Source organism: Eleutherodactylus coqui, chromosome 10, assembly GCF_035609145.1.
Source record: "Eleutherodactylus coqui strain aEleCoq1 chromosome 10, aEleCoq1.hap1, whole genome shotgun sequence".
NCBI lineage: Eukaryota > Metazoa > Chordata > Amphibia > Anura > Eleutherodactylidae > Eleutherodactylus > Eleutherodactylus coqui.
In genome coordinates this window covers 17,970,050-17,996,853 of record NC_089846.1, presented here as the reverse complement: position 1 = coordinate 17,996,853, position 26,804 = coordinate 17,970,050, and the positions used below count along the sequence as shown (strand labels likewise).

The 26,804-nt window shown below is 43.3% G+C and overlaps 1 protein-coding gene across 1 annotated transcript in view; it reads left to right on the top strand.

Moving 5' to 3' along the window:
• CACNA1B (calcium voltage-gated channel subunit alpha1 B) overlaps positions 1-26,804 on the top strand; it is a 362,074-nt gene that overhangs the window by 234,667 nt on the left and 100,603 nt on the right. The window contains exons 13-19 of the mRNA XM_066580423.1: positions 3,958-4,070; positions 4,238-4,369; positions 6,159-6,231; positions 6,339-6,456; positions 7,989-8,056; positions 9,847-9,953; positions 19,000-19,062. Of these exons, the coding sequence (XP_066436520.1) occupies positions 3,958-4,070; positions 4,238-4,369; positions 6,159-6,231; positions 6,339-6,456; positions 7,989-8,056; positions 9,847-9,953; positions 19,000-19,062 (674 nt within the window). The remainder of the gene's footprint in view (positions 1-3,957; positions 4,071-4,237; positions 4,370-6,158; positions 6,232-6,338; positions 6,457-7,988; positions 8,057-9,846; positions 9,954-18,999; positions 19,063-26,804) is intronic.

Genomic DNA, 26,804 nt, shown 5'->3' with positions numbered 1-26,804 from the left:
CGCCACTGAGGTCATGAAATACCCCCAAAAAGCATGAGAGGGGGGGGGGGGATACCCGGTTTTATTGCCCCATGGGCCCATTCCAACCAGCCTCCGTAATTACCCCTGTCTTCGGAAATACTACACAGTTCACATTTTTACTTTTATCTAAGATTTGCGAACGCCAAAAAGGGCGTGGAGGGGGAGGGGGGGAATTTTTAGGGAGTCAATCTTTATTCTGTACAAATAAGCAATGGGGCCTGGAATGTATTCAGTTGTGCCCTAAAATCCAACGGGTGTTCCGTCCTTTATAGGCCTTGCCATGCGTCCTGTAAGTAGATTAGGGCCACAATGGGTATGTTTCTGAACTCGGGACAAACGGGGGTATCCATTTTGGGGTGAACGTCTTCATTCCTATGTACACTGTACAAAAAAACTGTTTTTAAATTGAAAAAATTGCCAAAAAAATTGAAAATCGTAACTTTTTCCTTCTGCTTTGCTTAGATTCATTCAAATACTGTGGGGTCAAAATACGCAGTACACCCCTAGATGAATTCGTTAAGGGGTCTAGTTTTCAAAATGGGGTCATTTGAGGGGGTTCTTTATAGTTTTGGCCGCTCAATGGCTCGATAAGTGGGCAATGGGGCCTGAAATTTATTCAGTGGTACCCTGAAATCCAACGGGTATTCCTTTTTTATTGTAGGCCTAGCCATGGGTCCTGTAAGTCTATTAGGGCCACAATGGGTATGTTTCTGAACACGGGACAAACAGGGGTATCCATTTTGGGGTGAAAGCCTTCATTTATATGTGTGCTGTACAAAAAAAACTGTTTTTAAATTGACACAATAGCCCAAAAAATGAAAATCCTATTTTTTTCCTTTTGCTTTGCTTGAATTTATTCAAAAACTGTGGGGTCAAAATATGCAGTACATCCCTAGATAAATTCGTTAAGGGGTCTAGTTTTCAAAATGGGGTCATTTGTGGGGGTTCTATATGGTTTTGGGCGCTCAAGAACTCTACAAGTGGGCAATGGGGCCTAAAAGGACTTCAAGCAAAATCTATGTTCTGAAAGCCACCGATTACTCCTTTTATTTTGGGCCCCGTTGTGCATGCGGACATAAGATTAGGGCCACAATGGGTATATTTCTGAAAACAGCACAAACAGGGGTATCCATTTTGGGGTGTAAGTCTTCCTTCATATGTGTGCTGTACAAAAAAAGCTGTTTTTAAAATGACAAAATTGCCAAAAAAACAAAAATCCAAATTTTTTCCTTTTGCTTTGCTTGAATTTATTCAAAAACTGTGGGGTCAAAATGCGCAGTACACCCCTAGATAAATTCGTTAAGGAGTCTAGTTTTCAAAATGGGGTCATTTGTGGGGGTTCTCTATGGTTTTGGGCGCTCAAGAACTCTACAAGTGGGCAATGGGGCCTAAAAGGACTTCAAGCAAAATTTGTGTTCCGAAAGCCACCGGTCGCTCCTTTCATTTTGGGCTCCGTTGTGTATCCAGACATAAGATTAGGGCCACAATGGGTATGTCTCTGAACACGGGACAAACAGGGGTATCCATTTTTGGGTGCAAGTCTTCCTTCATATGTGTGCTGTACAAAAAAAGCTGTTTTTAAAATGACAGAATTGCCGAAAAAACGAAAATCACAATTTTTTCCTTTTGCTTGATTTGAATTCATGCAAAAACTGTGGGGTCAAAATATGCAGTACACCCCTAGATAAATTCCTTAAGGGGTCTAGTTTTCAAAATGGGGTCATTTGTGGGGGTTTTCTATGGTTTTGGGCGCTCAAGAACTCTACATGTGTGCTATGGGGCCTAAAAGGACTTCAAGCAAAATTTCTGTTTTGAAAGACACTGACTACTCCTTTCATTTTGGGCCCCGTTGTGGACTCAGATATAACAATAGGGCCACAATGGGTATATTTCTGAACACGGGAGAAATAGGGGTATCCATTTTGGGGTGTAAATCCTGATTTTCATGTAAACTATAGGAAAAAAATATGTCTTTAAAATGACAGATTTGCAAAAATATGAAATTTTACTTTTTCTCCTCTAAATTGAATTAATTCCTGAAAAAAAACTGTGGGGTCAAAATACTCATGACACCTCTCAGTGAATACATTAAGGGGTGTAGTTTTTAAAATGAGGTCATTTGGGGGGGTATCTATTATTCTGACACTCATGAGCCTTTCCAATCTCGGCTTGGTATAGGAAAACAAAGTGTTCCTCAAAATGCTAAAAAGTAATGTTAAATTTGTACGTCTCCTAAATAGTTAAAAAAAAACGAAAGTTTTTCCAATGTGCGCCCAAAATAAAGTAAACGGGTGGAAATATAAATCTTAGCAAAAATTTCTATATTATGTTTGCACATATTTAAGATATTGCAGTTGGAAATGTGAAAAAATGACGATTTTTTCAAAATTTTCCCAATTTTGGCGCTTTTAATAAATAAACACAATTTCTATCGGTCTATTTTTTCCGCCTAAATGAAGCACAACATGTGGCGAAAAAACAATGTCAGAATCGCTTGGATATGCAAAACCTTTCTGGTGTTTTTCCATGTTAAAGTGACACATGTCAGATTTGCAAAATTTGGCCTGGTCATTAAGGCGCAAACAGGCTTGGTCACTAAGGGGTTAAAGCCGCAAGATTTCTGCGGGAGAGCCGCAGCTTTAACACATGTCGGCATTGCAACGCAGGTTTTGGAGCGGTTCGGCCGCCGGCATTTCCTTGCGACCTTTCCCCATAGAGAGAAGAGGGGCCGCAACGGGGGAAAAAAAAAGAATCGACATGCTGCGGCTTCAGTGTATATTAGATATAGTAGCAATACTTAAAAGAAGGAGCAGAAAGACCTTGGAGACCTCCCAAGGATGAAGCCACTTTCAAGAACCTGTCTTGTTACTTCAATAGTGATCTTCAACCTGTTGTGGAAGTAAGGACCCCAATATGTCCAGTTGGGGAGCCAAAAGTTGGAGATAACATTAGATAACAGTAGAAGTGGAAGATTGACCAATGTCCTGTTACTCTAATGTTTATTCACTTGGCAACATGAGGCTACTAGTAGCTGTATTACTCCTACCCCTGCACCATGTTCTATGTCCTATGTGTGATTGTTCTCAGTAAGAGAAACCAAGTAATCTTGTAGATATGATACCTTTCAGTGGCTAACAAAATTACATGATGTTACAGCGAGCTTTCGGGGGGGTTCTGTTATCCACCCTTCATCAGACTGGTTTGGATGGCACACAGTTATAACACACCACCTGGATAACAGAACTACCCCAAAGCTCGCATGAACATCATGTATTTTTGTTAACCACTGAAAGGTATCATATCTACAAGATTACTTGGTTTCTCTTGCTGGGAACAATCACATTTTACTCTCCTGGCTAACACCGTACCAAACCTTTTTTTTATATTACCTATGCCCTATGTTCATGCAAGGGGGCAATGAGCCTGTGGTCCCTGTCACCATATTATAAGCTTAAAGGCATTGGGCCAAAATGAGCTTTTATCACCTCTCCATAGTGTCCGTGTCCCCCTCTCATCCGCACTGTGGGATCACTGCACCCCCTACACTGAGGAGAGTGAATGGAGCGGCAGTCGCGTTTGCACAGCGCTGCTCCATTCATATTCAGTGGGACTGCTGGAGATAGCCAAGTGCTCGTAGTCAGGTGTTCTCTTCAGCCACATTGAAATGAATGGAGTAACGCCAGACATCTGCGATCGCTGCTCCGCTCAATCTCTACATCACTGCAGGTGGGTATAGAGAGCCCACAATGACAGGAAGAGGGGGACACATGACCCTCATTCTCAGGATCAGTGGGGGTCTCATTGATCATAAAAGCTTATTTTGGTACAATTCCTTTAATGTAGACCAATGGACTACAGGACATGGTTGACATTGCAATGTGTTTTAGTCAATGTAGGAAATAACCACCACATAATAGCGCCATGTTACTGTTGCAGGTGATAGTTGGAAGTATTTTTGAGGTCATCTGGGCAGCAGTGAAACCAGGGACATCATTTGGGATCAGTGTTCTCCGAGCTTTACGTCTTCTCCGTATCTTTAAGGTCACGAAGTAAGAAACCTGTTTCCTTTCCATCTTCGTAAATTGTTTTCATATTTACCAGTTTATTCACATTTTCATTCCACAATTTCCATAAAATCTACCACTGCTAATATGCTGTATTTTTATTGGCTTATTAGGTTAAATCCATTTCGCTAATGTGTCTGTTTTGCATCCAGGTACTGGAACTCTCTCAGGAACTTGGTGGTTTCATTACTAAACTCCATGAAGTCCATTGTCAGCCTGTTGTTCCTGCTTTTCCTCTTCATTGTAGTTTTTGCTCTTCTTGGGATGCAACTTTTTGGGGGACAGTGAGTATCTGAGTTTCAGTACTGGTAGGAGATAACTATGTCCATTTCACAAGGGTAGTAAATCCTGAATGATCAATTTTTCGCAAGATGGTCTCATTTTCCATAAAACATAGACAGACAAATTGCCTCAATGGGTTATATACAAAAAAACTGTCTATAGTGACCTATGCGCATATAACTGTAGACAGAACCAGTTTTCTTATAGGGGTCCCAGAAGCTGAGATATGTGCAGCTGTTGGTGGGGTCTACACTGTGGAGTTGAGGTCGGTATACATACATACATTCTTTGTAAAAAAAAAAATCAAGCACGGAGAAGGAGCTGTCATTTTGCTAATTTTTAGACTTGTGGTGATTAGGTGAACGGTCTTGCCACCCGAGGCCCTAAAAGTGGTTCCAACCTTGGCCTAAAAAACGTGTCAGAACCATTTTCAGGGGCGTAGCTGAAGGACATTTGTTTTCACGGCGCCCATTATGTGTATTGCCTTTAAAACCCACCTACCATCACTTCCGTTTGCAGTGGTGTCATGAATGATTAAACTGAACTGCTACGGAGTGGAACTGGGTTGTCTTCAGTGATGAATCCAGGTTTAGTTTGGTCGCTGATGACAGCCGTATTCATGTCTGGAGAGCTCGGAGAGCGCCTCAATCCTGCTTTTCCTGTGAAGCAGCACACTGCCCCCTGCTGGTGTAATGGTCTTTGGGAATATCACATACGACAGTTGGTCACCCCTAGTACGAGGATACGAGGGACAATGACAGCTCAGCGATATGTTCAGGACGTCCTGCAGCCACATGTGTTCCTCTCATGGCAACTTCCAGCAGGTGTAATCCTCGGCCGCATACACAACGGGGTCACAGAAAGCCTCCACAACGTTGTCACACTTCCATAGCTGCCCGGTCACCAGTATCAGATCTTACATCCAAACTAGAGGCGGTCCAGCAGGGTACTAGAACCTCCATGCCCACCCGTATCACATCTGGCATCCAAGCTAGAGGTGGTACAACAGGGTACTAGAGCCTCCATGCCCCCCATATCACATCTGGCATCCAAGCTAGAGGCGGTACAACAGGGTACTAGAGCCTCCATGCCCCCCATATCACATCTGGCATCCAAGCTAGAGGCGGTACAACAGGGTGCTACAGCCTTCCTTCAAGGGGTCAATTTTCCGCAATGATTGATGCTTTTCCTCTGATATTGTAATCCCTTACTTATATCAACGTTACAATCACACAGAAAGTGTCATTCTATTCTGACAACTCATCCTAGGTACCTGATTTTTTTTTACAATAAGTGTTTGTATATATATTTCGGTGGTAGGCAGTCTGTCTGTATCATGCTGGTGCAGAAAACAGACAGATAGCAGCATGTCAATACCAGAACAACTCAGTGAATACTGTATCAAAATCAGTATAACATAAATACAGCACCAGAACCAAGCTAATATCATACGTACAGTAGCAGAGCTAAGTGTTTGTGTCGCTGGGGTGCTGATAGGCTGATATTGCCACCTGAGAACATCAGAGGGGAGGAAACAGAGCGAGGAAGAGGATGGTTCATGTAGCCCCACAGAGGAAGTTGATCATCTGTCTGGGCAGACCTAATCTGAAGCCGACCGCCCCCAGCCTACACCCACCTGGTGCCTCCTCTACTAATTGGTGCCTGACGTTCTGTGCGACAACATGAGTTACACTTAGTTAAGGCCATCCACATAATAGGCAATGATATTCTTGGTTCTGGTGCTGTATCTATGTACTTCATTTTTAATAGAACTTTGATTTTTTTTCCCAGATTTTACTTTGAAGAAGAAACACGAAATACAAACTTTGACACCTTCCCCACAGCCATACTAACTGTGTTTCAGGTGAGTAATTATGGTGAGCTCAGGGCAACGACAGCTTTTAGGTTGCAGCACCGCATTCATTATGACCCGTACCTTTTGTTTATTTCTATGTTTTATTTCGGGGACAGATCCTAACAGGAGAGGACTGGAACACCGTCATGTACTTTGGCATCGAATCACAGGGAGGCGTCAGCAAAGGAATGTACTCCTGCGTTTATTTCATCATTCTGACATTGTTTGGAAACTGTATCCTTTGATGCTTCGAACAAACAGCCTAATGTGTATTGGAGCTCCATTAGGGCTTTCCGTCTTTGTTCCGTTTTTGGAGCAGAGAAACAGAATTAAAAGGGAATGAAAGATCTCTGTCTTTCCCCATTGATTTCAATAGGAAAGCTTTCAGTCCGCTTCTTTCTGCTCCTTTAGGATTCCATTTTTTATGGAAATAGCCCTGCAGACTGCGCTATATTGGCTCTGTTACTAAAACAAACGAGTCGTGTCGTAAAGCTACACTTTTGATAAACATTGGGTATAGTTAGCATATGTAAAATCTAGACTTTTATCCCTTTGCAGTTTGTATACTGTGTACAATATAGGAGAAAGTCTGTCTGAGCGTTGGCAACATCCTGCCACGGATGGATCACGTATTCTGACTGTATTATGTATTGCTATGTAATATTTGCCTGCATCCATGAAGTTGCCGTGTTGTGAAGGGGTTGTGGGACTGATTGGCTTACTAAGAGTCTAATACACCTTGTTTACTGCCCATTAACACATAAATATCCAATACACACTGAATGGCCACTTGGCCTCCCATCTAGTAGTGTGTTGGACCCCGTTTGGCACACAGAACAGCAGCAATCGGTTGTGGTGTAAATTCTATTAGGTGTTGAAATCGTTCTGCAGGAATATCGGCCCCTGCGGACAGGAAGCTTCTTGTAGTTGCTGCAGGTTAGATGCAGGTGCTGACATGTTCTGACCAGCTGACAGCAAGGGGTCATCCATTCATGCTGCTTGCGCCACATTCTAATCCTTCCATCAGCACAGTGATATGATTTTGCGTTCTTTTACCCCCTGGACTCTCACCTTTCTGATACTCTTAAACACAATGGTGCTGGAACTGGTTGTCTGCTGTTATTGCCCATCCATGCTAAGGAGCATCGAGGTGGACACATAAGTTGGAGCAGCAGCGTTGTATTTGTTTGCAGTTGGCTTGACTGTGCAGAACTGTTCTTGATGTCCTCCTCGGAACCCTTTTGGTGACTAGTTCCTCTGCCTGGTGTCCCTAATTAAATGGCCATTCAGTGTATGTATAGCCATTTAAGCCATCATGTATTTTTCTTGGATGTTCATTGGTCATTAAATATCAGGTATTCATTAGGTCAGTTGTCCTGGATGTACCAATAATCCATAATTAGCATAATCACTCGTATATAATCACAGATCTATCAACAGCACCCAGCCTGCTTGCTGACAGTTTCCAAGTGTCAAAATTATATTTCTCCTACACAAAAAAAAAAAATACCAATAAATAAGTGAACAGAGCCGAATAAATACGGAAGACCTACTACAGCGTTGTTAAGATTTGGACTGTTTATCCTATTTAATTTAAACCAAAGGTTTACTCTAAAGTCAATCAGCAACCGTCTAGTATTAGGGGAATAAAATAGTTCCAGACTGGAAACCTCCTCGGCAAACATTAGTGTCTTATGGCAGATACAATAAGAACAGAATACAGATTTAGAGCCTTGTGTCGTGTCCTTAACTTCCGACTATGTAAGATACTCTTTTGAATGTATTTTTAGCTATTGCTGTTGACAATCTGGCTAACGCACAGGAATTGACCAAGGTAAGTGATTAGTTCATTGGAAACCTCTGCTATAAATAATTTCTTGGTCTGTCTGTGTTTTACTATAGTCTGATATGACTGGAGCATATTCTAAATACAGATTGTACCTCGGAAGTATTCTGTGACTCATCCTGTCCTTAAAGGGTTCGTCCGGTTACCAGACAATGCCGTTTCAATAGGGTTGAAGGGGTTAAACTAATAAACACACCCAGTGGTTGTTGTGATCGCTGACGTCACAGGAACTCAGGTGAACACTACAGCCAATGAGGGGTTGCAGAGTCACACTGGCATCATGGCGCTTCCTCCTCTGCCTCTTCCTTCTCTACTGCTTCCTCTTCTCTTCCTCTCCTCTTTTCACTGTTCCTCTTCCTTCTCCTCTTCTTCCTCCCCCATACAGGTTTGTGTTTGGCGCAAACTGAACTTTTAGCAAAGTTTGACCCAAAACAGGGTTCAATGGCTTCGGTTCGCTGAACACTATTCTTTAGTGTATAGGATGACCCTCTGCTATTCTTCTGGTCCCCCATAAATAAGCGAATCCCAGGGTATCTTCTTGCCGGCCCCCAAGCGATCAGGAGTAATCTGTTAAGGAATCCAGTTGCAAGTGTTCAGTTCTCCTGCAATGCCACCACAGGAAAAATGGAGCATTACATGAGGCCCATTGAAAATCAATGCACTGTCTGCATGACGCACAAAGGTGCTGGGTCCTCCAAAGAGAGAAAAGCCGCTCTTAGCAGCCACATTGTGCTCTGACTAATAGATGAGACATCTGAATTGGGCATCGAGCTGGAGATGCCATGTGTGCTAGGCAATGAACATGCACCACACTTCTGGAATCAGCACTTGTGCAGTGACTTGTCCTTCTCTCTTCATTGCCTGCCTTGACGTCACGGGCATGTGCCGATTCTGGAAGTGCAGCACATTCACATTGTAATAAATGGTCCCTCCAGCAGAATGGAGGTAAAGATGTCAATCTTTAGTAGAGGGGCATGGTAAGTAGCAGGGGGGGGGGGGGGGGAAGCCCGGACCAGTGCAACATGTGACATGCCTATCGGACGGTGCACAACCAACTAGCACATTGCACGCACCGTGTAATATAGCAGTTTTCAGTGCATTGGACTCACTATGAAAAAAAAGGTATCTTTTAGATTTGTTTCTTTATCCCGCATCTTTTTAACCCCTTTCCAACACACATGCAGGTACATCCTGACTACCTATGGTGTGATTGCATTTTTATTTTTTTTCTTTTCATTTTGCCACACATAGAAATGTTTAAAACTCTTATAATACATTATATGGTAAGTTACATGGTGCTGTTGAGAAATACAAGTTGTCCCGCAAACAACAAGCCCATATGTAGCTATACCACTGGAAAATTGGAACATAAAAATTAGGATTTTTTTGAAAGTGGGGATACCAAGACTGAAGAACGGGACCTGGACACTGGAGCATCGATGACCCTCGGTCATGAAAGGGTTAAGAACTCATTTAGGCTGCTATTCGGAAGTGACAGACTTCCTTTAGCACACACCTCACATTAATTATTTTGTAATGCGGTTATTGACTTTGTTTCCTTTCATGTCAAGTTACTCCTCGGTATCTAAGAGAACTACTGGAAAAAGGGGGCTACCTGCAAAGTACCCAGTATCCTCATGAGCACCGTTACGTCCCTAGATGGATAGGATGACATTGTATCACTGAAGCGTGTTTCCATGTGTGCACTTATAATATTTGTAAAACGCATGTGTCACTTTCTCCTGTTTGGATCACAAAATTGCTGTTTCCTGTTATAGGATGAGGAGGAGATGGAGGAAGCAACCAATCAGAAATTGGCACTGCAAAAAGCCAAGGAGGTGGCGGAAGTCAGTCCCATGTCGGCAGCGAATCTTTCAATTACAGCGTAAGAAACCATACTGTAAATTGTGACCCCCCTGACAGCCTTCAGTCAGTGCACACCTCCCATCCCTGACTGAATGCCCAGCCTAGGTGTACTCCACACAACTTTGAGAAACATTTTGGCCCCTTTTAGACTATTACCCCCAGGAAGGAAGGAAGCGGTGACATTCTGTGACAGCCTGTTGGGCAATCTGTGTCCGGATCCTGAGATGCATCATGCATTTTATTGTAGGGTGGATTTGCTCTTTCAAGGGGGTTGTACTATTGGGCCACCTTCATATCACGTGTATCTCTGCAGCAAATGTGCCACAAATCCACAGTGGGCAAATCCATACCTAAATGGCGCAGATTGTCTTGCGGATCTGCCAAGAGTATTAGGCCTCTTTCACACGGCTTTAAATCTCGCTACAAAACGTCTCTATGTGAAGCCAGTGGTTTCCAGTGGATTCTTTCACATGAGATGTTCTGTAGCTGGAAAAAAACCCATTGGAAACCCTGAGCTTCACATCCGTGTGTTTTTTAGTTGATTTTGTAGCCTGTGTGAAAGAAGCCTAAACCTTGTATTTCAAGGGTTGAAATCCACAACATAAATCCGCAGCATAAACAGGCATGCTACACCTTTAGAATCTCAAAATCTTCAAAAATGCTGCAAATTCAGTGCAGAAATGTCTCCAGTCCTTGTGAAGGAGATGGTTCATACTGTAAATGCTGCAGTATTTACGCTACGCGTGTAGGTGACCTTCGGGTATGTGCACATGGAGCGGATTTGCTACGGAATGTCGGCAGTGAACCTTCCGCAGTGTAGAATCTATATCAAAAACCACAATTTTTAAGACAGATTTAGACATATTTTTTGAGGTTCAGTTTGGTGCGGAATTTACCACCTCATATGAAGAGGCAGATTCCAGACCGAAGATTCGCTGCAGATTTTGAGGGTCCGCACTGAAAATCCACAGCAAGTCCGCCATGTGTGAACATACCCTAAAAATCCATATGGAGCACTTATAAGTCTGTGTGCTTGAGCCCTGAGGGTATGTCCGCATGTAGCACACACCAAAATCCATTTCCAGTTCTGCACCGTTTGGTGCAGATTCTTTATGTGACTTTTGACACAAGGACATAGAAGATTTCACTCTTTCAATTGAATTATGATATGGAATTTTACATGGATTTTGGTGTGGATTTTCTGCTGTAGAAATCCTGCACCAATTCTGCTACTTATAAAGGTACCCCTTGTGTACCTCTGTATGCCTCCAATTTACACAGAGCTCACAGAGGTTATTTCTGCAATGTGACAAATCATGGTATTCTCCATTAGATCCCATATGGGCTTGGAATAGTATCCATATATATGGCAACTAACAAGCCTTAAAGGAAAACATACTCTGAGTCCATACAGCCTCCGCACATAAACCCCTATCATATGCAGGAAACTGCTTGGCAGTGACTGAGTGTTCCCTGCAATAGAGCCCAATGCACTATGCCCACAAACATCAGTGGATCTTCCGTATAATGTAATGCTAATTATTTTTGCTGTGGTTTTCTATTCAGTGTAATAGACAGAATCCAAATTGGGGGCCCTTCTTTCTATAGGACATATGGAAAAGGGTCTAATAGTGGACAAACAGACCCAATTCAAGCTCACCTCACGGTAACACTAGACAGTCCTTCTACAGAGATACTTCTACCTTCTAGAAGCCTCACACCACGAGCAGAAGCAGCGAACAGGACAATCTGTCACAGCTCCCTCCAGCACATAAAAAGATTAAAAAGCAGATGTGGAAGTCAGATGGGCAAATATTCCTAAGCAGATGGACGTGGGTTTTACTCACGATGGATGCAGTGAGATGGCTGTCTAAATTCACAATCCAGCCTTATATGACTGCTGGCGATACAGCACTGCTGATGGGAAACAGAAAATCTCCCTGCTTAAAAGTGTCCAAAACTGCTGGTGCCTAACAAGAGCGCTGCCTCCCAATAATAGAAATAGCAGTAATTAGAAGTTCATATTAGTAAACTGATTTAGTTTAATTCTTCTTAATTCTGGCCGCTGTCATTAATATGGTCTTCTGCAGTACAAGTATCATCGTGCTCCGATGTAAAGATTCAATAGGCTGCGGCGCTCGTACAAGCACCACAGCCCTCTGAATCAGCTGATCAGCAGAGATCCGGAGCAGTGGACCCCCACCGATCAGATATTGATTGCCCAGCCTCAGGATAGGCCATCAATTCTACAAAGCTGCATCACCCCTTTAATAGCATTTCTGTATATGTGTAGTCTGATACATATACTCTACTAGTGTTTCACTGCATAACTAGGCAGATTTCTGAAAGACTCCTGAAAGTTGGGTGAGAAGTCCACGGTGAACATCAATGGCAGCCATACTGGCTATTGCCAAAATATCCTCAAAAACGGCTGAATATAGTTGCTAAAAATTGGACAGAAGAAGACTGCTTGAGTCATTATCTAGAGATGAGCGAGCGTACTCGGAAAAGCACTACTCGCTCGAGTAATTTGCTTTATCCGAGTATCGCTGTGCTTGTCCCTGAAGATTCAGGTGCCGGCACGGAGCGGGGAGCTGCAGGGGAGAGCGGGGAGGAACGGAGGGGAGATCTTTCTCTCCCTCTCTCTCTCCCTCTCTCCCGCCCGCTCCCCGCTGCGACTCACCTGTCAGCCGCAGCGGCACCCGAATCTTCAGACCCGAGCACAGCGATACTCGGATAAAGCAAATTACTCGAGCGAGTAGTGCTTTTCCGAGTACGCTCGCTCATCTCTATCATTATCTCTACCAGAAGTTATACATTTCCTAAAATCTAAATCTGAAACATTCCAGATGACAATATGTAATTTGATGATATTTACACAATGATGGCTCTAGCACCATCAGCACTATCTCTACATGAAAAGTCCATTAATTTGGCATTAACACGGCCTAATAGCTGTCCGCTTATCAGTATTCTGAATGATCGGTTTCACATGTTTTTGTTAGAGGAGTCTAGTAATCTGGTTCACAGAAGGTTTCTCATCTCCTTTTGGCATATGTGCCTAAATAGCTCCCAGAACATGCCCCAAACATATCTATAGCACCCCGCTGACCTGGCATACTGTGTGCCCAGCAAGTCCTATAGGGACATACACCCTCCTCCAACAGTGTGACCCATTTCAGATTCTTTTGCAGATTTTCTGGATTATCGGATGCCAGATTAAAGACATGTTACTGCCTAATCATTATTGTCATTACTATCATCATTAGGAGGCGCTGCATGCGGTCTTTTATTACGAGGAATGAAACATTCTAAAAACAATCCCGCCCCTAGAAGAAGTTGTCATTTTGCTACAAAACCCGTCCTGCAGTTCCATCTCAGCGGATATACAAATGATGAGAGTTTTGCTCTGATATTGTAATCACACAAATTTTAATTCCAATTGGACAACTTCTAGGGAGGATTGGTTTTTACAATGAGTGCATGTATGAGGTAATCATATGGGCATTCATTAACACCTAAAGCCTCGTCCTGAGAGAAGTAGCGATCTCTTCTGTTGCCCATAGCAACCAGTCAGAGTTCCGTCTACATTCTCTCACCTGCACTGCATTAATGCAATATGAACCCTGACTGGTTGCTATGGGCAACAGAGGAGATCGCTGCTTCTCTCAGGCCGAGGCTTTGGGTGTTAGTGAATACCCATATGATATGCTTACCTTATACATAATGCTATTATTCCGCTGTTTCAGGCAGCTTTCACACATGAGGCCCAGTATCTTCTCTTTCATCTTGGCCTAGACCCGGATTTAAGTGCTCCGAATTTACAAAAGTTCTGATTATTCCGAGTAATTTACAAACTCGGCTGTTTGTAGATCTAATGTCTCCTTTACTGTAAATTAATAGAATATTAGGAGTCACGAAGACGCTCTCTTGGCCGTATAAAAGCACAAGAATTGCAAGGTGAAGTATGCAACACATTACTCCCTAATACAGATCTCAGCTGCTGTAGAACCTCTTTTGGGCTAGCAAGGGGGAGATCCCTGTCCACCGTTATTGGATCTATCCATTTCAAGAAGGTGTGCAGCAGCTGAGGAGTGTATTAAGAGGTGCTGCAGCAGTTGTAGCTGAGATGTGTTGTGATGTTTTGCAGCAACTAAGGTGAGTCGAAGGGGTTTTCTGAGACGGCACCCGCTGTCCCTAAAAATGGAAGGTTATAAAATAAAAAAAGAAGCATTACACATCTGTTCATTCACCCGGCGCTCCAGTGCCACCACCCCAGGGCACCCTGATGGTCTTTGGTTGTTTGTGCTGCAGCGATGACATGCCTGCCAGATTAAAGGTGTTTTCCGGGCATTTAGTGTTGATGAACTATCCTCACGGTAAGTCATCAATAGTTAATCATTGGGAGTCTCGAGATCCCCACCAATCAGCTGATCCTTCCAGTCTGAGCCGGACGTCTGCACTGGGGCTGGAGCTGGAAATGTAATAGAAGGCTTCACTATCATTAATTGCAATGGTAATGATGCCCTCTATTACAATTCCTGCTCTGACCACAATGAGGAGTTCAAAATCTAATGGAAGGCATCCCTACCCATTTTTTCCAGTGGAAGCCAACTATCATATTTCCGTCTCCGACTTCTGTGTAGACGTCCAGCTCGGCTGCACTGACTTGGAGCCAGAGGATCAGATGATTGTCAGGGATCCTAATCAGCAGACCCCTGCCAATTAACTATTGATGACCTATTCTGAGAGTATGTCATCAATAGTAAGCACCCGGAAAACTCCTTTAAGGGTATATAGGATATGGAGTAGTTAAAGGGATTGTCCGGGTGAAAGACAATAAAAAAAAAAATGGATCCAAATGTGTTAAAACAATAAAAGCAGCAGTCCTTACCCATCCTCTCCTGCGTTCCAGCGCTGCACCCGCACGGTCCTCCCGGCCTTTGTTTAGGAATGGCTACCACCTGACTGCTGCAGCTCCAGCTGCCCCCGTGTGCCCCCATTATTGTATCTACAGTGCAGCCCAATTCCCCAAATACTGTACTTCAGTTATATCAGTGTTTGAGGATGTGGATGAAGATGAAAGCAGGGGTGTAGATACAAACGATGGGTACACGACCAGAATGCATATTATAGTCTTTGCTCAGACGTCAAAACTATCCCAGGGCCCTAACCAGAGTGGTGCTGCAGGGATGATGTGCCCGACTCCCTGCGGTTCTGCTGAGGCTATTGATTGGTTGCAGTGGTCATGTGAGAGGAGACCAGTGAGGAGCCTTGGATCGACTGCACTGCAATGGTGGGGGGTGGAACATGTGAGTAATGCTTCCTATTTTATTTAATTAGGATGCCATCCTTCCTAAATTTGGGGGGGGTTCTTGGAAAACCCCTTTAAATACTGCTCTGCAGCAGCTGGCACTCTGCAGTATATGTACTGCTGCTGCTAAAGAACCTCTATTGAAGAAAAGGGAAGCACTGCATGTCATTCAATCAGAAGTCACCTGAGACGCACTGCTTCTAAAGGTGGGGTTAACAAAAGCGCAAGCCTGCAAATCTCAAGTGAGAGGATGTTCTGTGAGGTGATGCAGGTCATTCGATAAAAATACAACTTTTTGGTAATTTATTTGGCCGTCCTGCGAGTCTGACTGCCAGCGATTCCTTCCCTAAATTCTGAGCAAACAGACAAGATTTACGTCCAGAAGTCAGCGTGATAAAGCGCTCCCTCATTTATTGTCAGAGGATTTAACAAGTTATCAGGTGACCAATTGCGGTGCGGTGAGGCTGGCATGTCTGGTAGAACCAGCAGTCGGCACTGACTTACTGCTGGATGATCTGATTCATCAATATATCTACACCAGCTATCAGCTCCATACCCATGGAACCATCTGAATGCCAGGAGCTTTTAAATCAGCCGACACAGAGTCATTGCTTGTTCCTCTAGCGTCTTCAGTATAGATCGAGGCTGCTATGCTGAAGAGCTGACACTTTCTATGAGTTGCCTTTTTGTTTTTTTCTGTTTTTTTGGTATTTTAATTGTTTATCTGTGTTTTTTTCTCTACTGTTGTCATCGTATTGTTAACCATATCTCCCAACCTGTCTGATGGACAAATATGGAAGATAGATAGATGACAGATAGATAGATAGATAGATAGATAGATAGATAGATAGATAGATAGATAGATAGATAGATAGATAGATAGATATGAAGTAGATAATACAGCGGATATAAAAAGTCTACACACCCCTGTTAAAATGCCATGTTTTTGTCATGTTAAAATATCCAACAAAGTTGAATCATTCCAGATTTATTTCCACCTTCGATATAAAAAAACCCTAAAATAATGTGGTTGCCTAAATATACACACCCTAAAACTAATACTTTGTTTATTTACTGTTTGACATTCTGACAGCATTCAGTCTTTTTGAGTAGGTGTCTATCAGCGGGGCACATCTTGACTTGGCAGTCTTTGCCCGCTCTTTCCAGCAAAAGTGTCTCAAATCTGTCAGATTGTGAGGGCATCTCCTGTGTAGCGCCCTCTTCTGGTCAACCTCCAGCTCTTTAATGGGATTCAGATCTGGGCTTTGTCTGGGCCATTCCAAAACTTTGATCTTCTTCTAGTAAAGCCATTCTTTTGTTGATTAGGAGGTCTGCTTTGGGTCATCGTTGTGCTGAAATTGGAAATTCATATTTGGCTTTTTAGAAGAGGCCTGAGTTTTTTGGGTGTTTTCTTTGCCAAAATAGACTTATATTTGTAACTTTTCATAATTCCCTGCACCTTGACTAAAGTCCCAGTTCCAGGAGCAGAACAACAGACCCACATATAATGCCGCCTCCACCAACCTTACTGCGGGTTGGTGGTCTTCTGGTGATGCACAGTGTTGGCTTTATGCCAAACATACCTTTTGGAATTATGGCCATGAAGTCTCCCCTCGGTCTCATCAGACATAACATGTTCTCCCACATACTTTTAGCAGGCTTGATGTAGGTTTTGGCAAAACATATCCGGGCTTGGATGTTTATCTTTGCTAGAAAAAGCTTCCATCTTGCCCCCGGACGCCACAGCCCGGACATATGAAGACTACGGGAGATGGTTGTCTCATGACTATACAACCAGGTCTTGCCAGGAACTCCTGCAGCTCCTTTAATGTTGCTGTAGGCCTCTTGGAGCCTCCCGGGACCATTTTCTTCTGGTCTTCTGAACATCAATTTTCTAGGGACGTCCAGGTCTTGATAATGTCACTGTTGTGCCAAATGTAATCCACTTCTTGAAGACGTCTTCACTGTGTTCTGCGGTATATGTAATGCCTTGGAGGTGTCTTGGTCCCCTGCTCCTGACTGATACTTTCCAACAATTAGGGTTCTTTGATGTGCTGTAAGATCTTTACGGACCAACTAAGAAAATGTCAGGAAAATCCTCCTAGAAGAGCTGAACCTTATATGGGGGAAATCAGAATCCCTGTAAATAACGGCAGCGGAGTGCTGACTGAATGTGATTGGCTGATTCTGAACACAACCGCATCCCCAAATATAAGAGGGTGTGAACACTTATGCAACCACATTATTTTAGTTCTGTTATTTTTATTTTTCCACCCTAAATGATTTCAGTTTGTCTTTCACTGGAATTGTACCGATAGCGGGTCACATCGAAGGTGGAAAGAAATCTGAAGTGAAGTAGATCGATAGATTGATCATAGATATTAGATAACTAAATATTAGATAAATAGATATTAGATAAATAGATATTAGATAAATAGATATTAGATAACTAAATATTAGATAAATAGATATTAGATAGATATTAGATAGATTGATATGAAGTAGATAATAGATATGAGCTACATAGATAGAGGTGCATTACATATCAAATAAAGAATAAATATAGATATCAGATAGATATGAAATACATCGATATACATACCGTAGATAATTATGCAATAGATATGAAGTAAATATAGATGTGAGATACATATTAAATAGATTGATATAGATACCAAAGATAGATAGATATGAGACAGATATGAAATATATATAGTAGATGGCTAGATTTACTCTAGATTAAATTGGGATTTGTTCCTACAACACATAAGAAAAAATTATATAATAAAAGATAGATAGATATATTCTACCGATCTCTCACAAAGTGTAGTCCTTATTTCTTTAAAGGCACATTTAGACACAAGGATTATCGCTCAAAAGACGTCTCTTGAATGATAATCGTTGTGTGCATTTATACGGCAAGATGATCGCTCAAAATTCGCTCAAACGGCTAAGTGCTGTGAGCGGGGTATGCAGAACACAGCTGAAGCGCTGTCTTCTGCATACTCTTGCTGTGTTCACAGAGCGCTCAGCTGGTATACAGCTGAGCGCTCCAAGCGGGCTATACAGAATACAGCGGGAGCGCTGTGTTCTTCATACTCTTACTGTGTTCTCTGAGCGGGATACCAGCTGAAACAATAGTATCAGTGGTATCCCGCTGAGAACTCAGGGCACGGCACTGATAAAGCTAGCTGAAAGAGAACAATGAACGACTCTTTAAAGAAAACTACACGATGTCCGTGCTATTAGACCCAACGATTGTTGCTCAAAAGACAGCTTTGAGCGATTTTTGAGCGAGAATCGTTGGGTCTAAATGGGCCCTATCTACATGACTTCAGAGTAGGATACTCTTCCTCTGTCCGCACAGTCTGCCTCCTTCCACAAGGTTCCTCTCTGACCATTTCCTCCTCCACAGTTGACCCCATTCTCCGTGTTTTCTCTACACATTTCCTCATCCCTCTACCACCTCCCTTGTTCTGACACTAGTGTCCATCCATTCGTGTTCCGTTCTCTCCTAAATTCTGTTTATTTGATGATTTTCCTTGTTTTTCTCCTTCTTTCTTAGTTGTTCTCGTCATAAAGCAGGAGAGAACCAAAGTTTTACTCCTTCCTCTTTCTAATATCCCTAAGTTGTCCCCAATGTGATTTGAATGTTCCCATCTGGAGTAAAACGTTGGTACCTTCCCGCCGTCCACATGTCCGCTATGGTTTGATATATTTTGTTTCTCACTTTTCTTTCTTGCATGTGCAGTTTTGTAAAGCAAACTCAAGGTGCAATATCTCGCAGCCCGTCTGTCTCCAACGTTAATTCACCGTGAGTTGCACTATGTTATAATATTCACTGTGTGGACTTCTGATTTACCAATATATATAACAAACATATATATATATATATATACACAGCATATATATATACTTCCTCCCTTTCTTCAAACATCCATTTTCCTTGTGGGCGCCAGTGATTGTACGCCGGGCTGAGCACCGAGGTGGTGCTTCATTGCTTCTCTATAAAGTTTCCGCACATCCACTGCCTTGCTGATACCGCCATGATTTCATTTCCTTCCATTTTTCCTTTTCTCACTCCTTCTCTCTCACCTATATGATCTCCTTATTTAAGTCTCTTCTACAGATAATACTTTCCTTCCAGTATCTCCCTCTCCCACCCACTAACATAGAAGATTATTTGGTCAGATGTCTTAGCCCTTGTACATAGATTGCTGTTATGATGTCTGTTTTCTTGATATGTGCCTATGAGATGAGCCTCTATGTCTTTATTATGTCTGTCTGCCCTAATGATACAGGTGTGTTTATTAATATAGAGAGATGTCTAAGACTAATCATTTAGCATTATATGATGAAACATTCTGCAACTTTGTTTCAATTCATCGCTTTTTTTTTCAAGATCTCTGTTTTCTGTAAGGGAATGAGAACCTTCATCATTTACATCCAGAAGCTTAAAGGAGATGTCCCGCGCCGAAACGGGTTTTTTTTTTTTTAACCCCCCCCCCCGTTCGGCGCGAGACAACCCCGATGCAGGGGTTAAAAAAACCACCCGCACAGCGCTTACCTGAATCCCGGCGGTCCGGCGTCTTCATACTCACCTGCTGAAGATGGCCGCCGGGATCCTCCGTCTTCGTGGACCGCAGCTCTTCTGTGCGGTCCACTGCCGATTCCAGCCTCCTGATTGGCTGGAATCGGCACGTGACGGGGCGGAGCTACACGGAGCCGCTCTCTGGCACGAGCGGCTCCATAGAAGACTGCTGAAGACCCGGACTGCGCAAGCGCGGCTAATTTGGCCATCGGAGGCCAAAAATTAGTCGGCACCATGGAGACGAGGACGCTAGCAACGGAGCAGGTAAGTAAAAAACTTTTTATAACTTCTGTATGGCTCATAATTAATGCACAATGTACATTACAAAGTGCATTATTATGGCCATACAGAAGTGTATAGACCCACTTGCTGCCTCGGGACATCTCCTTTAAATTGACCCGCCGGTTTGTGGACAAAATTCTGTCCCTGAACTGAAGGGAGCAGGGGATACATTGTATTACCTGTAGTAGATCTTTTCGGCCGCCCCTCCACTACACCAGTTTTGGGCCCTGTTTTCAGCTGTCCAAAATGCTTGCAGCAATTTTCTATCTACCTAATGCATGCTGTGCACTGCTCTCTGATTGGCCAGTGCTGAACACATGAGCACTTTGGGGATTAGGTAGTCTGAAGACTGCGTCAGCCATCTTGGATGGTTTAAAACAAGACCCGAGACTGATGGATCGGAGGGACAGCCGAGATTAACAACTGTAGGTGATATACCCTCCTCCGGTCCAGGGACTGTCTTTTTTTCCCAAAACTGCAGAATTGCTTTAGGGAGGTTGTCCAATTAAAGCAACTTCTGTTCACATGTAAGATCATCACTAAGTTGGGACCTCTTTATATTAGTCAGTGAAAAGAGCTCCTCCAGTTCAGGAGGACTTGATGTCACCAAGTATATAACATGGTCACTAATTCAATTGAATGGGCACCATGTAATTACAAATTTCTCCCCTAGTGGCCACTGTAGAACAAATGTGCGGTTTCCTGCAGTGATTACAGCTGATTGCCATAGGGTCTTCATTTAGAAAAAAAGGTTGCCCAGATGAGTTAAAGGGGTTGTCCTGCGCCGAAACGGGTTTTTTTTTTTTTTTAACCCCCCCCCGTTCGGCGCGAGACAACCCCGATGCAGGGGTTAAAAAAACAACCCGCACAGCGCTTACCTGAATCCCGGCGGTCCGGCGTCTTCATACTTACCTGCTGAAGATGGCCGCCGGGATCCTCTGTCTCCGTGGACCGCAGGGCTTCTGTGCGGTCCATTGCCGATTCCAGCCTCCTGATTGGCTGGAATCGGCACGTGACGGGGCGGAGCTACACGGAGTCGGCATTCTACACGAGCGGCCCCATAGAAGACTGCAGAAGACCCGGACTGCGCAAGCGCGGCTAATTTGGCCATCGGAGGGCGAAAATTAGTCGGCTCCATGGGAACGAGGACGCTAGCAACGGAGCAGGTAAGTATAAAACTTTTTATAACTTCTGTATGGCTCATAATTAATGCACAATGTACATTACAAAGTGCATTATTATGGCCATACAGAAGTGTATAGACCCACTTGCTGCCGCGGGACAACCCCTTTAACTCCTTTAATAACCTCTGGAGCTGGACTGGAAGGGCTGGCGTTGTCTATTTTAACCCAAATCTACCTTTTTGGTGAATGTGAAACATTTAGATGCCAATATTATTGTGGCACTCTGCGTGTCACCGGTTGGTCCTGTCTTTCATTACAAACATTTTTGGATCTTTGCTTAGCAGGAATAATATCCCTTTAAAGGGGTTTGCTAAAAGGGTCTGCTTTTTTGATAGATAGTGCCACTTAGGCTTTCTCTGATATTGCAGTTCAGCTACATTCAGCTGAATGGGAGTTACATTGTTATTAAAAAAGGATCTTCTTCTCTAGAATCAGGATAGAACTTTTCAGCCTTTATGGACATTAACACATAATAACTCTTGAGGGATCTTAAATGGCAGTGGGAAGAAATGATGGAGTAATGGAAATTTGCACTCCAGTATGTCTTTATTTTTAATCTTTTAATTAAACGTTTCAGAATAAAAAGAAGAAGAACATACTTCATAATGTTTAAAGGGGCTATTCAGGGAGAGGAAATACCTGGTCCAATGGTGTCAGAGCCGCCACTTTCGACTAAGGTTGCCAATCTGAAATTTTCGTTTTCCTAGACAATTTATCCAAAAATCACAGAGAGTTAACATTTTTTGCGGACACATTGGCTAATCATACCGAATGCTAAAGATGATAAGTAATACATTAATACACGTCTACAGGTCAGATAGTGATATCACTTCATTACCAGCATCTACGGTGAGCCGTACAGGGACTATAATTACAGACATCATAACCTGCTCAAGTGCCATCGGCTTCAAAAAAATTCACAAATGCATCTCATTTTTTTCACCAACACTGCAAAAAAGTGCCCTATTTTTATGGACTGTCAAGGAATTTCTGGGTTTTTGGTAGCCCTGCTTCCAACCAAGTTCCGACGCTGGTTCAGGTACTTATGGCCCTTCATCAAAGCAAGCTGATTGTTCAATAACTAAGGGCTTGTTCACATCAGTGCTGCGGTTTACAGTTGTCCTGAACTGAACTGTCGTATGATGGAGGTGAGCGACGCTGGACATTGACTACCCTGGGGTCCAGCTGGTTTCTGTCCATATGGCCAGCATTTTGTTATTTGATAGGACAAAGAAATGCTGCATTCAACGCTATTGTGTTCTGCTTTTTAGTTGAAACCGGTGACGTAGGTTCTGAACAGAACCCCCAAGCTGATATGAACGAGCCCTAAACCAGCCCCCTCTGTCATGATCGCTGCAGACACAAATAGGGGGCTGGCTTAGTTATTGAAATGAGTCAAACAGCCAGCCCTTTGCAAAGACATCATGGGCAATGGAACGGCCGTAAGCCCCTGACATGGTGTCAAAACTTGGCTGTAAGCGGAGGTTCCGATACCGCTGGACCAGGTATTTCCCTTCCCTGGACAACCCCTTTAAGTTTCAATACACAGGCACATTTGTACAGTAGATGATAAAATTCTGCACATACAGTCATCCTGTAATAGGTATATTAGGCCAATACAAAAGTACAATCATTAGATTTATTAAAATGATAATTAATATTAATGACTCCTAATTCTTTTTCCCCCTTCAGACAGTAATGAAACGAGCATGGTAGAGTTTAAATAATGGAGGCCTTAGGCCCCTAGCAACCAATCGCAAATGTACTTTTAATTGCATAATTTACTTAAAGAGCTAATATTCATTTCAGGTTCTGCAGCCCAGTATGTATCAAAAGCTCTACTTACAGGGCAAAATCAGCGGCGAATGCAAACATTAACGAGCATTCAGTTAGCAAAACGCGTTGTCATTGTAAATCCACCATCTCAGATCGCCTTTAAAAGGCCTGTCCACGTCGGCCAATTTGTTTTTGATGGAAGGCAATAAGTTTGGGCCCTATTACATTGAACGATAGCCGTTTAGATTCTTGCTGGATGGCGGGAATTAATAAGTAATTGCTCAGTGTAAATACAAGCAGCAACTGATGGACAAATGATAATTAATTTGTCATTCAGTTTCTGCAGGCATAAAAGTTAACGACGCTCGGCCCGTTCTTCTATGAACGACCCCCTGTTTACTGTGAATGGAGGTGGGCGGCTGTGTGAAAGCACAGGAGTGACTATGGGTGGAGCAGTCGCCCCGTGTAAAAGGACCTCTAGTCACAGGGCATCCAGTGCTGGTATTCCCAGGGATCAGCTGTAATCTGTGCAGAATGCTGGCCGCCAGTGTTCCATTCCCTGTAGCGCCACCGCAGGAGAAGTGAAGCATTACACAGCTCTCATTGAAATCAGTGGCACTGTCTATGTAATGTGCCAGGTCCTCCAGAGTAAAAGACACTCTATGGAGCCACATTTTGCTCTGGCTAATAGATGAGGGTCCTGAATGCCCCTTTGCCATCCTAGAGGGGTATTTATAAGTGGAGTTCTCCTACACTTAATCACTGCATAGATTAAAGCTTCACTGCCAGAGACTAACTCCTTATTACTCCATTATATCATGTCACATCCTTTACTGTCATTATTCTGTATTCTGTAGTAAACTCTATCTTAAAATCCCCCTATGAATATTAAACGATGCCAGTCTACATCTTGTCAGATGCCCTGTCTGGGGCGATGACTTTCTTTCCCTCTCCCTTCCCTTTACATGATGAAATTCGTCTCATTTGATAGAAAGGTCTCTGCATATAAACATGTTTTTTGTGGGGAGTCAACATCTGCTTTTCTTTCCGTCTTGGGTTCACGATGCATAGCCGGAGAGATCTCTCTGTGTCTATCAATGCTGTTCCATGTGTGTCTGTCTCCTTCAACTTGTCTTGCTCCTCTGGCTTGCTTGTCAGTCTCAATGTGCGCTGTCTGTCAGCATTTTGCTCTTTAATAGCGCCCAAGGTCTGTGCCTCTGTCAGTCCTGCTTTATGTGCTCACAATGTGACTGTTCTTTTATCACCTTCAGGGCGGATAACTTGACACAAATACTTCCTCAGTTACGTCAAAAGAGCAAGGGCAGCGGCCCTTATGGAAGCTGCCGGTGATCGTGGGGCAGGCGTGTGGGGCCTGTGACTACCATTTAGTCTGACCAATACTGTTGCCTTTCCCCAGAGAAACTTAGAGACTGAGAGATTTAGAAGAATTGGAAAATATGTTGTGAATTGTAACTAGTCTGTGAGACTCATATTTACCATATATAGAATATTTACACAGTTTATTATTGCACATATACTGTACACTAGACACTGATAATACCTTATTGGAGACCCCCATCTAGTAGGGCGTTGGACCTCGCAGCAGTTTGTTATGGTGTAGATTCCACTATCTGGTTAAACTGTTCTGTAGGAATATCGGCCCATGCAGACAGGAAGCTTTTTGTAGTTGCTGCAAATTAGATAGAAGTACTGATGTGTTCTGAACAGCTGACCGGAAGGGGTCATCGATTCATGCTGCTTGCACCAAATTCTCATCTCCCATCAGGACAATGCAACAGAAACCTGTAATCCTCTGACCGGGTGATGGTTTTCTGCTGTTCAGTGATACAATTTTTACACTCTTTTGCTTCCTTGAAGTCTCACCTTTCTGTTTCTCCTAGGGCTCCTTCACACAGGCGCTGTGATTTTCAGCCGTCATCTCCCATTCAGACGGCCCGAGTGTGGCGAGTATACGCCACACCCATAATACCATCGGGCGGGGGAAGAGAGTTTAGCTCTGCTAAACTCCCTCGCCTTCCCTCCCCCTCTCCGCCCCTTGCTGGCTGTCAACAAAGGGACGAGGCTGGAGCTAGTGTGCTAATCTCCAGCACCGCCCCCTCCCTCCATTTGCCAACAGCCAGCAAGAGACGGAGAGGGAGTTTAGCATAGACACTGCTAAACTCCCTCCCACCTCCCTTTTCTATCAGCTCTCATAGGCTCCCATAGGAGTCTATGGGACTGGACGGCATATTCCGGATGAAAAGATAGGACCAGATATATCTTTTCCGGCCGGCCGTTTTTACGCACCGAAAATCGCCCATCTGAACTGATGCATTTGAATCCAATGCATCAGATGGTCGCGTATATCGGACGGCCGTGAAAATGTGTCCGATATACGCTCATGTGAATAAAGCCTTAGATAGCAAAGATGCTGAGTGCACGGCCACGCTGACCCAGCTCATCCGAAATGATGGACCCCTGCTGATCTACTATTGATGACCTGTCTGGAGGATAGGCCACCAATTGTTTACAACTAAACAACCCCTTTAATTTGTTGTATGGCATCATCTAGTTCTGAGTTTGCTAGAGAGACCTTGACAACCAGTTTCATGTAATAATTGGCTAATTCGAGTTGTGCCATTTTTTTCTCCTAAAATTGACAGCATTAGATGTTGGTGAGGGAATTACTTGGCTCCCAACTATCAGCCCTCAGCCCCTACATTATGCTTAATGGGGAATGGTAAGTAACTGCTATGTACTCCATAAGGAATGAGAGGGCACCATATGGAATATCAAAATGAGACCTCTTCTACTGGCTCTGGGTCACACCTCCATCGGTGGTGCCTATTAGCCATTAACCCCTTTTGGCTGACTGTCCTGTTCTTTCACCTTGTTTGTTATCATTGTGTCCATCAGCCATTGAGAACCAGAATTCGAGGCCACTTTTTCCACTGGTTCCACTTGCTTGGACGTCCTGTATGGTGTATGCACTTTGATGCAGATAATTTAACAGGTAAAGTCCAACAATTAGATCCTTGTTTTCCCCAATGGCCAATGTCGGGGAAGTTGCCAGCACAAACTGTCAAAATCAGGGGGGATTTGCCAATTAAAATTTAGTGTCTATGGCTACTTTAAGGCAATCATCTACTGCAATGGATGTCAGCTCATTTAGTTTGCCCTCTGTGTGCGTTTCCTATCAGCCCCACTGCCAGGGGCAAAGAGACGATAATTAAACACCATTTTAAATAAACGCTTGTCATGAGCTATGAAGCTGATATTGTGTCAGCCGTAGAACCCTGAAGTGTGATACAAGGTAATACACTTGTCGGAAGCCGATGTGTCTTAAACCTGTCATTGTAATATGTGCAGAACAGATTGCATTGCGAGTGCAGATTTATGTTTCCAAGGTCGTTGGCAAGAATGGCGAAACACCTCAGAAACAGGTTCTGTGATGCAGAGAGAATGGTAGCTGGCAGGACGAAGGCCTGGCACACTGAGGTGGTATGCGCTCTGTAGCTCTAGGGGTGCCAAATTGCCTGTCTCACTAAAAAGTAAATAGGAAAAACATTAGATAATGGGATCAGTTCTGGAACGTCCTATCTGTATGGTGAATGGCAGACTTTAAATATAGAATTTTTCACCTTGAGACGACTTTAGATTTTTAGATCGCAGTTTACCCCTGCAGCTTTGACTAAGTTAACTGTTTTATGCCTACAGATTCCT